This window comes from Capricornis sumatraensis, chromosome 11 (genome assembly GCF_032405125.1).
Source record: "Capricornis sumatraensis isolate serow.1 chromosome 11, serow.2, whole genome shotgun sequence".
NCBI lineage: Eukaryota > Metazoa > Chordata > Mammalia > Artiodactyla > Bovidae > Capricornis > Capricornis sumatraensis.
The window spans coordinates 63,224,418-63,237,867 of NC_091079.1; the positions used below are offsets into that span (position 1 = coordinate 63,224,418).

Genomic DNA, 13,450 nt, shown 5'->3' on the forward strand with positions numbered 1-13,450 from the left:
CACCACAGTTCAAAAGCATCAATTCTTCGGTGCTCAGCTTTCTTTATAGTCCAATTCTCACATCCATACACGACTACTGGAAAAACCATAGCTTTGACTATACAGACCTATGTCAGCAAAGTAATGTTTCTGCTTTTCAGTATGTTGTCTAGCTTTGTCATAGGTTTTCTTCCTAGAGAGTGATGAGCATCCTCTATAAATTATAATGCATTAAATGCTGGGTAATACTGAAATATTGAACAATAGCCAATAAAGAGTCCAACACAGGGTACTGAGTGTTCATAAATGCTCGACACCTTTATTTGCAGTAATCATACTGCTACTGATTGAAAATGTGTCAATCTGTATATCCTACTGAATGTATATGTTTCTTTTCATTTAAACAACTGTGATACTTTCAATCTTGTGAAAAGCATACTATTAAATACACCCACCTTGGTATCAGCATTGTGTGATATTCTATCCCTGGGCACCTTGTAATTCTGTCGTGATAGCACTTCCCACATCTCCTGTCTCCCCCACTGGACTCATCACAGAGCCTGATTTACCAAGAGAAGTAGGGTTTTCTACCAGGTCTTAAACTTCACACGGAGGAATGGTGTTCACAGATACACAAGTGAAAATTCACCACACATAATACTCATTTTTTTTTATACTGAAGAAATTAGCAGCTTTATGAGGAAATATATTTCAAAGCTTACAAGACCCACCAACAATATTTAACCTTGCTCTGTGACAATTTATTTCTTTAATAATGACATTTTAGTAATTTATCCCAAGCATAAGCCACTTATCCATGGATTTCCCATTAAAAAAAAATAATTTTAAACTGGAATTTCCCAAAATGCATCCGAAGGGAAAGGTGTTCTAGGAAAAAAAAAAAGACTCCAATAAATATATAAATGGTCCAATAAATATGTAAATGCCACAATCTATATTCACCTTGTTAGAAATTCAAAATGGCCCTTGTTATCTAAGGCCAATAACTTACTCATGGGTATATAGGTGTTATACTTCTCTTTCAATTTCTTTTATGTTTAAAGCATTTTATAACTTGTAAAAAAAAAAATCTGTATCTTTCTTTTTAACTGGAATTCCCCTAAATTGTTAAACTAGAGCCCTTTTCTCCTCCTTACTAGATATCTTTCAATATGGAAGTAAGCAGTTACAAGCATTTAGAAGAATACATTGAGCTCTGCATCCCTATTTACCCAAAGAACAATGACTTCTTCCCCAAACAAAAGTACAACAGGTCGTAGACACCAATGCAGAGGTTTTCAGCCCCAAGCAAGTTAGAGGTGAGAGGTAACATCATTGGCATTTACGTCACAGGTCTTAGCGACACATAATTCAATGTGTGCGACACATAAATCAATGTGTGTGGTAAGACTTTCCCCTCCTGCATGGCTTGTAGCCAGGCTTTTTCCAAAATAAGAGCTAGACATCTGAACAGACTGATGAACTTGAGAGCAGGAATGTTTTCTTCCTCTTTGCACAAGTAGATAAATGACTCTCAGCTTCCTGAGATGAAAGGGAAGATTCAAGCTCACCACTGATACAATGGAACACTCAGAGTTCAGAAGAACGAAGTCACATCAGGAAGCAGCTCTCTGAAATACCTTGGTAGTGTGGAACAAGCAGGAGGGTCTAACAGTCAAAATGACTGTAGGATTTTGGGTCCTTGAACAAAGTTCTACAAAAGATTCTTTTCTGGAACCAAAAAGGAAATAAATTGCCATCCATCTCTAATTTCAGGAGGTCTCTGGCCATATTTAATAACAATAGGCAAATTTCTCTGGTGATCCAGCTGTTAAGATTCCGCCGGGGGACACGGGTTTGAGCCCTAGTCGGGAAGATTCCACATGGCATGGAGTAAATAAGGTCATGCGCCACAGTAAGAGAAACCACCACAATGAGTAGCCCCACCACTGCTTGCTGCAACCAGAGAAAGCCCAAACACAGCAACAAAGACCCAGTGCAACTAAAATAATGGAAAAAAAAAAAAAAACCTTGAAAAAAATAACAATAGGCAATGGCAAAACAATATTATCCCAATTTCATTTGATAACACTGAAGCACTGGGACATCAAGTTACTTGATGAGGCCATGCAACTAGCAGTGGAGAAGCCAGAATTGGAACCCAAAGCCTGTGTTACCTCATTTCCTGATTTACGAGGAGGAACCAGTGGGGAGGGGGCAGAGGGCAGGGTCATCTGCTCTGACTCAGTCATGTTCCCTCTTGCCTTACTAACGAGCCCACAACACAGACCATACTAATTGACTAAAATTACCCTGCTTACAGGTTTTACTATATGATATTTCCAGGCATGTAGCCTTTAAAAAATTGGATTTAATTTAAAATGTCAAAGCACTTTTGACATTCACTTATTTTGACCAGCCATCCCCAATTAGTCCTTCATCAGGGAGACTTTACTTTCACTCACCCTTCCAGTATGACAAGAACATAAGGAAAGCAAGTGTGTTGCTGGTAAGTGTCATGTATAACCTGGAAAACACACACTGTTAGTCCACACGGAGCTGTGGACAGGCAAAATCCTTTTAATTCTTTGCATCTCAAAGCTCCATAGTCTTCTGCAAGATGAATGAACCCCTCTTGTATGTTACTGCAGAGTTCTTACCCTAAAATTACAGACTCTCCTTCAAAACTCTAGTGTGTGCGTGGATGTGTGTGCACTCAGTCATGTCTGACTCTTTGCAACCCCATCGACTGTAGACCACCGGATTCTTCTGTCCATGGAATTTTCCAGGACAGAATACTGGAGTGGTTTGCCATGTCCTTCTCTAGGGGATGTTCCTGACCCAGGGATCGAACCCACGTCTCTTGCACTGCCTGCATTGGCAGGCAGATTCTTTACCACTGCACTACCTGGGAAGCCCCTCAAAACTCTAGAGTCGAGCCTACCTCCCCTATGTATAAACTTTAACTCTGGATTTTCCAAATAGTATCCTAAATGAAAAGTGAGAACTTAACCACTCTAATTCTACTACACAGATCTCAGACTTATTATATTATGTTCCAATTCATCCAGTAACTGAGAACAACAGAAGTTATTTGTCAAATTTGTGATCTAAACTCATCCTTTGACTAATTACTCAGGAATCACCTCCTGTCCAAATCATATGATCTTCTTCATATAGATTGGCTACAAATGCTTTAGGGTACATATCAAAATTTCATCCCAAACTGTAGTAGCCACGCAAGGTCTCTCAATGGATCTAATATTGATCTTGGGGATAAAAACGAAAAGAGGCTTTGAACCTCTTTATCGATAACTTGGCAGGAATCTGCCAGGCTGTGGGCTCCCCAGAAGTGGAAATCGGCCTTATTCACTCTTTTTTTCCTACATGTATATCAGGAACATGGCATGCAATGGCCTATAATAAACATCTCCTGAGGGAATGACCAGAAACCTGGAGAGCAAACCCAAAGAAAATCATGTTTATTTCAAACAGAGATTCAACTAAGCTGGAAGGTTGGTTACAAGTGCCTCCGAAAGCATTACTCACTCACTCGTGTCTGACTCTTTTCAACACCATGGGCTATAGCCCACCAGGCTCCTCTGTCCACGGAATTCTCCAGGCAAGAATACTGGAGTGGGTAGCCATTACCTACTCAAGTGGATCTTCCTGACTCACGGGTCAAACCCGGGCCTCCTGCACTGCAAGCAGGTATTTTACTGTGTGAGCCACCCACCAAGGAAGCCCCAAGGGCCTCTCAGTCTCAGATATTTCAGAAAGTCTAATGGAAACCATACATTTACCTTAGAAGAGATGGGACAGGGCAATGAAAGGTCAAGTCTCCTCCGCTTTAGCAGACACTGTATCAAGCAACGGTGCAAGGCTGGCTGCTCCATGTAGACCAGAAGCTCTGATAGTGCACACTGCGGTCGGGAGGGACAGGCTCCCATACCTCTCTCCTTGGAGGCCCCCTGAGCGGGGAGGACAGGGCACTGAGACCAGGACAGATTTACTAATGAACAGTGTCCAGGGGCTCTCAGAGGTCAAGGGCATCCTGACTATATCTCTCGGTTCCTTCTCACTAAGCTCAGGTGAGCAGATTCCAGGCGGGGCTGACTTCTCATCTTTCCTCCTCCTTCCCTAACCCTTGTGCTATGGGGCACTGCAGGCTCAACTAGTAAAATCTGGTAGAGGAGGAGAGGCCCTACTTAAGGGCTGAGTATAAACTATGTTTTCTACGCTGGTTTACCAGGTACACCACACCAGAAATTAAGGGAATTTGGTTCACAATAAAATGGGGCTCATCTGCCATTTATTACCATCCTCTGGAGGCTCAGTGGTAAAGAATCCGCCTGCCAATGTAGGAGAAGTGGGTTCAATCCCTGGATCAGGAAGATCTCCTAGAGAAGGGAATAGCAACTCGCTCCAATATTCTTGCCTGAAAAATCCTACAGACAGGGAAGCCTGGTGGGCTACAGTCCATGGGGTTGCAAAGAGTTGGACACAATTTATCGACTGAACAAGATCAAGAAGTCATCCTCAGAGTACACAAGTGCCTTGGGAACTGCACATGGAGGGGGGCTGATCTGAACAGGATTCACAGAGGGTCCTGCCCACCTCCCACAGCCACAAGTGAGACCACCTCTCCCTGATGTATTTTAAAAGGCAGAGTGTTCCCAAAATAGAAGTGGACAAACAGTGAGTGGTGGATCATTTCAGGAAACTGATTTTTCTAACTACAACTCCAAGGAAGTAAACTAGGTACAGACAGATCATTCCAGGCACAAAGGACTAACTCGGCAAGGAGGGTGATAACTTGGCATTGGCAGACCAGGTGCTAATCCTGGCCCTGCCTAACCAGATAGTCAGCCCCAACTGGGCAAGGCATTTCTGATTTCCTAGCCCCAGTGTCCTGAGCAGTTGAAGGAGGGTGTTGGGTTACCAGATAGTCTGTTTTACTTCCATGTCTGGCAGTCGACAGTTCAGTGAATGACAACTTTTTCTGGTATCAGAGGCACATGCCTTCCCCTCGAGCCAACGCAGGCCATGTGCAACACATACACTTGCTAGCAAACTGAAATTCAGTGCTTGTACTCAGTCCCTGCCAAGGGCTTCATCAAGTCATCTGATACCCCAGAAATAGTCTGAGAAACGTCCCTACCGAGTCAGCACACACGAAACAGATTCCTCTCGATTAACATTTATTAAGCACTGAAAGTGGATACTTCGACATATATCATCTCACTTAAGGGCCAAAGAATTGATGCCTTCGTACTATGCTGCTGGAGAAAACTCCTGAGAGTCCCCTGGACAGCAAGGAGATCAAACCAGTCAATCCTAAAGGAAATCAGTCCTGAATATTCATTGGAAGGACTGATGCTGAAGCTGAAACTCCAGTACTTTGGCCACCTGATGCAAAGAGCCAACTCACTGTAAAAGACCCTGATGCTGGGAAAGACTGAAGGCAGGAGGAGAAGGCGATAACAGAGGATGAGATGGTTGGATGGCATCATTGTCTCAATGGACATGAGTTTGAGCAAACTCAGGGAGATAGTGAAGGACAGGGAGGCCTGGGGTGCTGCAGTCCATGGGGTCACAAAGAGTCAGACATTACTGAGTGACTAAACAACAACAATCTCACTTACAAACCTTTCTTCCCAATTTTACAATAGATAAACTCTTAATAGAACTACCAGCAGTCTTTCAGGTCCAGGTTTCTCCTAAACTTATTATATAACAGTACATGATCAATCTCTTCAGATTCTCTGGCTCTCATCCCTACACTAATAAACAGCATCGCAGAGCAAAGTCTGGCCTTGTTATCTCAGCCCCCTACTGCTTTGCCTTCACTAAGTAACAACTTATACTAGAATCCTTCCTCCATTTGACAGTGTCCTTGTATTTTTTTCTTTTATAAAGAATAAAGTTCTGGTTGAAGATATTTACCTGCTATTCATCATTCATCATTCCTCACTCAGGGGGTTAGTTTCTTTTGCTTTGGGGAGCTATGTGGATCTTACCATTGCCCATAAATGTGAAAGCTTGTTTGATCAGAAACTGACAACTGTGTAATACAAAGTTTCTCTTCTTGTCTCATTTAAAGCCCAACTTAGTGTCCATGATAGTAACCAAGCATCCCAGATACTTCGAATCTATTCCTCTATTTCCTGAGCTGTAGCAAATCTTCCTCAATGTAAATAGACATAAACATCACAAACAAATTGGGAAAGATCAAAAGCACAGGCTCTGGATGTGAACCACAGCTCTGCTGTGACCGACAGCCTCAGGTGTACTATTTCAGGTCCAAGTCGGTATATTCAACTGGAGCAGGTGTGCGTGCGTGCTCAGTCGTTTCAGTTGTGTCCAACTCTTTGCGATCCTATGGACTGTAGCCTGCCAGTCTCCTCTGTCCATTGGGATTCTCTCCAGGCAAGAATACTGGAGTGGACTGCCATGCCCTCCTCCAGGGGATCTTCCCTACCCAAGGACTAAACCTACATCTCCTGAATTGCAGGTGGATTTTTTTACTGCTGAGACACTGGGGAAGCCCCCAACTGGAGCATACTGATTCTCAAATCATAATTTCTCAGGAAAGCCTCCTGCATATAAAGTATTTAGCACAGTTCCTGGTTTATAAGTATTCAGAAAATATTCATTCATATTAACATTATCTTGGAATCCAAACTGTCCTGCATTTCGTTCCTACTTTTTTTTAAATGATTTTATTGGTTCCCCTTTGTTTTCTCCAATCCACTGACCCCTAACTTTTTACCAGCCCATGGCCCCTTCCTGTCCTTACTTTTCTTAGGGCCCATAGTCCATCATTATAGTCACAGCAGTATCAACTTCATCAAAAATATATTCTCTCTTTCCATTGCTCAACCACCTGGCTAAACTTCATCTCTGCCAAATTCAGCTCTCTGCTTTGTCTCCAAGAGACATCAAAGGCTTAATGGTACTAGATCTGGAGTTGGACTGCCCAGGGTTCAAACCCCTGCTCTGCCACCTAACTCTTGTGTATTTTTAAGTAAACTGCTTATCACTTCTGTAAAATGAGGATGATATAATAATGCCTGACAGGGATATGTAATGAAGTTTCAACGAGACTGTACACTTAGACTTGCACTGAGCGTGCATGCTCAGTCATATCCGACTCTGAAAACCCACTGGACTGTAGCCCGTAAGTCTCCTCTGTCCATGAAATTCTCCAGGCAAGAATACTGGAGTGGGTTGCCACACCCTCCTCTAGGGGATCCTCCCAATCCAGGCATTGAACCTACATCTCCTGTGTCTGCTGCATTGCAGGAAGATGACCGCTGAGCCACGGGGGAAGCCCAGATTTGCACTAGCATAGTAATTAAATAACTTAATCAACATTAGCTCGGATTCTTTTTGTTATTATTATTCTGCGTTTGAACCAGTGGAATGAAGCTGGGAAAATCACACACCCAGACAGAGTGCTTACTCTGTCCATGCAGAAGCACCAACATCAGGTGGGTCCTTGATACTATCCAGCTGCTCTATTTGATTTCTCCGGTACATCTGTTCTCCTGCTCTCCCACAGCACTACATCCTGGCTTCAGCTCTTCAAATCTCCTTCAGTCTCAGCTGATGACCTTCCCTCCTGCTGCAGGGGGAAATAGAAGCCATCAGATGGGTACTACTTTATCTGACCACCATCCAATGCACAACCACCCACATCAGGACCCACTTTCCCTACCTTCTCTTTAACTCAATGGAAGAAGGGTCTCTGCTTCTGTCAAAGGCCAGTATCAATACTTGGCTTCCAGGTCCCCTTTTCCAAGGACTTCCTCTTGCAGGTATCCCTCTTTTCTCTGCATCTTTGGCTCCTCCCTAAGGCGACTCACAACAATCCTCACCTCTTGGTATTCATGCCCTTGCATATTTCTTCCCCTCAAGTGTGGGTGGGAGCCTTCTTTTACTTTTAAGCAATAGACTATGGCAATGATGACGGAGTACTGCTTCTGTGATTACAGTGCCTTATATGAGACTCCACCTTACCAGCAGACAGGGACTTAGATTCTCCTTGCTGACTTAATGAAGTAAGAGGCCATGCTGAGGAAATCATGCAACAAAGCACTGCAGAAGTGGAGGTGGGGCTGAGGGAGAGGGGCTCCAGGAACTGAGGGCAGCCTACATAGGAATAGGCAGCAAGAAGCTGGATCCTCAGGCCTGCAGATGAAAGGGAATGAATTCTGCTAACAACCAGAGTGAACTGAGAAGTGAATTCCCCAGTCAAGCCTCCCAATGAGAACACAGCCTACACAACACTTTGACTTCAGCCCTGTGAGACTCAACAGCAGACCCAGCTAAGCCTGGCCCTGACTCCTAACCCACAGATGCTGGGAGAAAGGCTTGTAAGCCAAAAAGCCTATGGTACAGTAAATCCCCTGCATATGAAGGAGTTCCATTCTGAGAGTGCTTTTGTAAGTCTAATTTGTTTGTAAGACCAACAGTGTTAGCCTAGATACCCAACTAATACAATCGGCTCTATGCTGGGTTCAGTGTTTGTGCATGCTCAGTCGTGTTCGATTCTCTGCGGTCCCATGGACTGCAGCCCACCAGCCCCTCTGTTCATGGAAATTTCCAGGCAAGAATACTGGAGTGGGTTGCCATGCCCTCCTCCATGGGATCTTCCTGACCCAGGGATTAAGCCCACGTCTCCCGTGACTCCTGCCTTGCAGGCTTACTGCAGAGTCTACTGTACCCTATCTTAAAAAAATTCTAGACCATATGTTCTCCAGATTCTCCCCCTTCTCTCTACTTTCCTTTCTAGCAAGGGACTTTTAAAAGAGTTTTTCACTGTGTTCTCATCTCTGCTCACTGCTAGGCCACTCAGGTCACACCACTGACTTTACATTCTTTGGCTAAGGATACCAATACATTGTGCATTATCTAATCCAAATGAACATGTTTCTGTCCTTGTCTTACTCAATATCCCAGTGGTATTAAACACAGTTCATTACTCCCTACTTCTGGAACTATATCGTCTCCTGCCTCACTGTACTTTCTATTTTCTGGTTTTCCTCTGACTTGTTTGGTTGCTGTTTCTCAATTGTCTTTGTTGGCTTCTCCTTAACAGTGCTGTGCCCCAGAGTCTGGCCCAAGACTGTCCTCTGGCTGGCTGCACTCCCTTTCTTGTCCCCAGCTTCAATATTATCGTGGACATCATTCGCAGAGCAGACTTCACATGTCCCATGATCTTGTCCTTAGAGTCATGCTGATGGTTGAAAGATTCACGTTATAGAATAACTGACATCTACCATCTTTTTGTCAATTGTCTCGGACATGTGAATGTACGTTCGCATCTTTGTTACACAGCAGGTCACACCTGCTTCTCCCATACTTTTCTCTCCAACCCCAATCTCTCCTCACCTTACAGCCATCTGCCTACCTGCAGTTCCCATGCCTATGTCTAAGCATCATCTCAGACTTAACATGCCCTAAAGAGAGTATTTGATTGTTCCCCTCACAAAAACCTGTTGTTCTCCAGCTTTCCCAATATCAGCAAATGGCACATCTAACCAAACTTTACATTGGGGTCTCACCCCAGATTCCCTTCTGTCAACCCCCCACCCCCTGCCACCTAATCCATCAGCAAGTTATTGCAGGTGGACCTTCACAATTGATCCTGAATCTGTCCCCTCGTGTCTAACTCCACTCTGGTCCAACGTGCTTTGCCTCTCACATGCACTTCAACAATCACCTTCAAACTGGATCCCTGCCCCTCCCAGCTGCCCTCTATACCCCACACAGCATGACTCTATTAAAAATACAAACCATGTATCAACCTAGAGGGGTGGGATGGGGAGGGAGATGGGAGGGAGATTCGAGAGGGAGAGGACATATGTATACCTATGGCTGATTCATGTTGAGATTTGACAGAAAGCAACAAAATTCTGTAAAGCAATTATCCTTGAATTTAAAAATTAATTAAAAAAATACAAACCACTTTGTATGCCTTTACTGCTTAAAACCTTGCAAATATTTTTTCTCCACTTTAAAAAGGCCCACCAAACTCTATGTCGCTGGCCTGTAAGCTAGCTACCTGACGTATGTCCTACCTACCAAGCTGCAGCCACACACAGCCTTTCCTCCTTCCCACCTCAAGACTTTTGCAATTGTTATTCCGGAAAGATCTTCCCAAACTACACGTCTCAAATCTCAGATCAAATGTCCCCTCCTCAGGGAGGCCTTCTCTCTACTAGCTCTCTCCTCTTCCTCCTCAATAGCATCAGTTCCCTTATGAGGGGATACATCACAATCTCAAGCACCAGGGTTCTTTGTTTGGATGGTTGTTGCTCTGGATTCTCTTGCAGGATGTGGGCATCTGGAAGGTGCTGTGTTCTAGAATAGTATCTGGTACATAGTAGGTGTTTAATAAATATGTGAATAAATGAATGCATATATCATATTGACATTCTTGGGCTTCCTAGGTGGCTCAGTGATAAAGAATCTGCCTGCAAAGTAGGAGATGTGGGTTTGACCCCTGGGTCGGGAAGATTCCATGAGTATTCTTGCCTGGAGAATTCCATGGACAGAGGAGCCTGACAGGCTACAGTTCATGGGGTGGCAAAGAGTCGGACATGACTCAGAGACTAAACAACAAATTGACATTCTTAAATGCATCAGAATAAAATGATCCTATATTATTCATTAGAAAACCTCTTTAGATGCAGTGTCAAGATGACTTTAAAGCAGCAAAGATTATAAAATTATACCTCAAACTATTCAATACATAAATTCCTGAAAAGTTATGGGCAACCCAAAATGTTATAAAATAAGGTCCATTTTGAAAGAATTTAACAGAAATTTGCCTGGAGATGTGAAAATCTTTTTCTGGTAATATGAATGATCACATTCTAGTTCTTTCTTTGGTTTTTATAAATTTGATTTTTTTTCCCTATATTGGGTTTGCTTTGATCACAGGACATAAATTATAATTAATTTTTCCATCACAAATTGTGCAACTACTGTCCAAACTACAAGACATCTTTTCAATATTTCTGGACAAAAATGGTAAGGAGTCACTACTCTTGTTACTTAATTTCACTGATGCCATGTGATTTAATTCCAAATCCAGCTATAATCTGTAGCCATACAATGCAGGCTTTTTATTAGACCATGGTAATGACAGTGGTCATGGTCTGGATTCCAACAAGCAACTGTCAAAAACTATCATCCCAAATGACCACTTGCTGAAAATTTCTCACTCCCAGAGCTGGTACTTCCAGGGTGGTCTAGGAAAGAAAGTTGTGCCTGGGTCTACTCTGGGGCTCTTCAAATGCTAATGTTTAACATTTCTTTGGAACTGCAATTTCATGCTTTGCGGAGTAGACATTTTTTCTGGTTCCTTTTTTTAAAAAGATTAAAAAAAAATAGTCTCTATCTATTAAGCTCATGTGTTTTTCTTCCTGAAATACCAATATCTTGTGAAAACTCCCATCAACAGTGTTATTCAGCGGATTTTAAGCACCACTCTTCAGAAAAATCACTCACTGCATTGCTTACCACTTGCTGCCCTCAAAACTTCTTAGCAACATACACTGTGCATGAACCTCAACGTGGTTTGCTTTGTCCAATCACATGCCTGAAAGCCCAGCCAGTCAGTTGTGTAATAATAAACCCCTTATCTCCTGAAGATACACAAACGGAAAGATCTCTCAGTGCTTCAGTACACAAGGGACTTTGCTTGAATTCTCAGCTGAAACTCACATCCATTAAAAATGCCAAATGACCCCCACTTTCTCTGGTTTCCTTTTTTTTCTCTCATTTGCAATTTTGAGGAGGAGGGGGAAAGAACCCCGAATGCTAAACAATGTCGAGTTTAAACAGGGCTGGGGGGTTGAGGGGGTGGGAGGCACTGCCGAAAGCTGCCAACAAAATGTATGTAGAAACCCAGGGCTTGGTTTTTGCTGTCCTGGGCTTACCGGTTCCCTCACAGGCGCCGGTGATGGAAACTCACCCACAATTGTTCTCGGATGCAGAAGGGGTTGAAAGATTGACAAGAGAGGCGGTTTGCTAGTTTCCACGAGCTAGACTAGTCCTCGGAATAAGGGGAAGGGGGACCCTCGTACTTCCTGGGGAGGAATATTACCTCACGGCCACCTACCTCGCCCGTCCCCACCAGGCGCAGACCGGCTCCTACCTCGTCCCGCCTCCAAGTTCCCCGCCTCACCCGGGAGAAGCGTCCTTTGCCCGCAACCCACCCCGGACGAGCACGCCGGGCCGGCGGGCCCTGGAGGAAAGGGGGAGCGGCCGCCGGGGAAGGTGTGGGGCCCGAGCGTTGAGCTTCATCAGCCCCCTCGCTCGGCCCGCGCGGCCGCCGGACACACCCCTCCCGGGCCGGCCTCTGCGGTCGCCGGTCGCGGCCGCAGCCGGCGCCGCGCCGGAGCCCGGGGCCAGTCCCCTCCCCGCGCCCGAGGGTCCCGCGCGCGCCCCCGCAGCCGGCTCGCACCTTCAAGGCGCCCCGGGCCGGGCCCTTGGGGAGCGCGCGGCCGGGGCCGAGGGCCACGAAGCGCTCGTCGCCGTCCTCGTCGTCGTCGTCGCCGTCCACCACCTCGACGACCACCTCCTCGTCCTCGTCCTCGTCGTCGTCATCCTCCTCCTCCGCGCCCCCTCGGGGCTTCGCCGGCGCCCGCCCGAGCCCCCTCCGCCGCCGGCTCCCGCCCTCTTCGTCCTCGTCTTCCTCCCCCAGAAGCAGCAGCACCGGAGACGAGGCGGCGGCGGCGGCCCCGGCGCGAGGGGGGTCGGTCCCGGCGTTGCGCGGTGGCGGCAGCGGCGGCCTCCAGCTCTCCGGGGCCGGGGCCGGGGCGGGCGGCGGGAGCCCGGGCAGCGCGCCTTCCCGGGCGGGCGCGGGCGCGGGGCCGGGCGGCTGCAGCGCGGCGCTGCCCCGGCGGCTGCCCAGGCTGGAGCGCTTGGCTAGACGCCGCGCCTGCATGCCTGCCCGCGGGCTGCCGGCCGCCGCGCGGAGCCGGAGAGTTGGTCACCTCCCCCTCCTCGTCCTCCTCCTCTTCCTCCCCGGGCGGCCGCTGTGGTCGCAAAGCGCCCGGGGCGCGGAGCTGCCGGGGGGCTGCGGGAGCCGCCTCCCCGGGGCCGCCGGCTGCCACTGGCTGCAGAGGCGCGGGCGCCGCCTTCGCTGGACCGGCCCGCGGGGACGCCGGCGGCTACGGCGGGGCGGCGCGGCGGCCGCGGGCGGGGGTGGGTGTGAGCGAGCGGCGCGTTGCCGCCTCCGCCGCCGCCGCCGCCGCCCGGGAGCCGCGGGCCGCGCTGCGCTCCATGCGGCCGGCGGCCGGGCCCGCGCGCTCCGGGCCTACAGCTGCCGTTCCCCGGCGCGAGCTGTTTGTGTTGTGTGTTTTCCACCACCGCCCCCCTCTTCGCGAGCGGTTCCTCGCAGCCCTCCAGTCCCCCTCCCCCGTGCAGACAAAACCCGGACTGGATTTATTTCTCC

At 46.9% G+C, this 13,450-nt stretch overlaps 1 protein-coding gene across 1 annotated transcript in view; it reads right to left on the reverse strand.

Moving 5' to 3' along the window:
- ZNF704 (zinc finger protein 704) overlaps positions 1 to 12,940 on the reverse strand; it is a 242,713-nt gene extending 229,773 nt beyond the window's left edge. Inside the window, exon 1 of the mRNA XM_068984034.1 lies at positions 12,458 to 12,940. Within this exon, the coding sequence (XP_068840135.1) occupies positions 12,458 to 12,940 (483 nt within the window). The remainder of the gene's footprint in view (positions 1 to 12,457) is intronic.
- Positions 12,941 to 13,450: the final 510 nt, after the last annotated feature.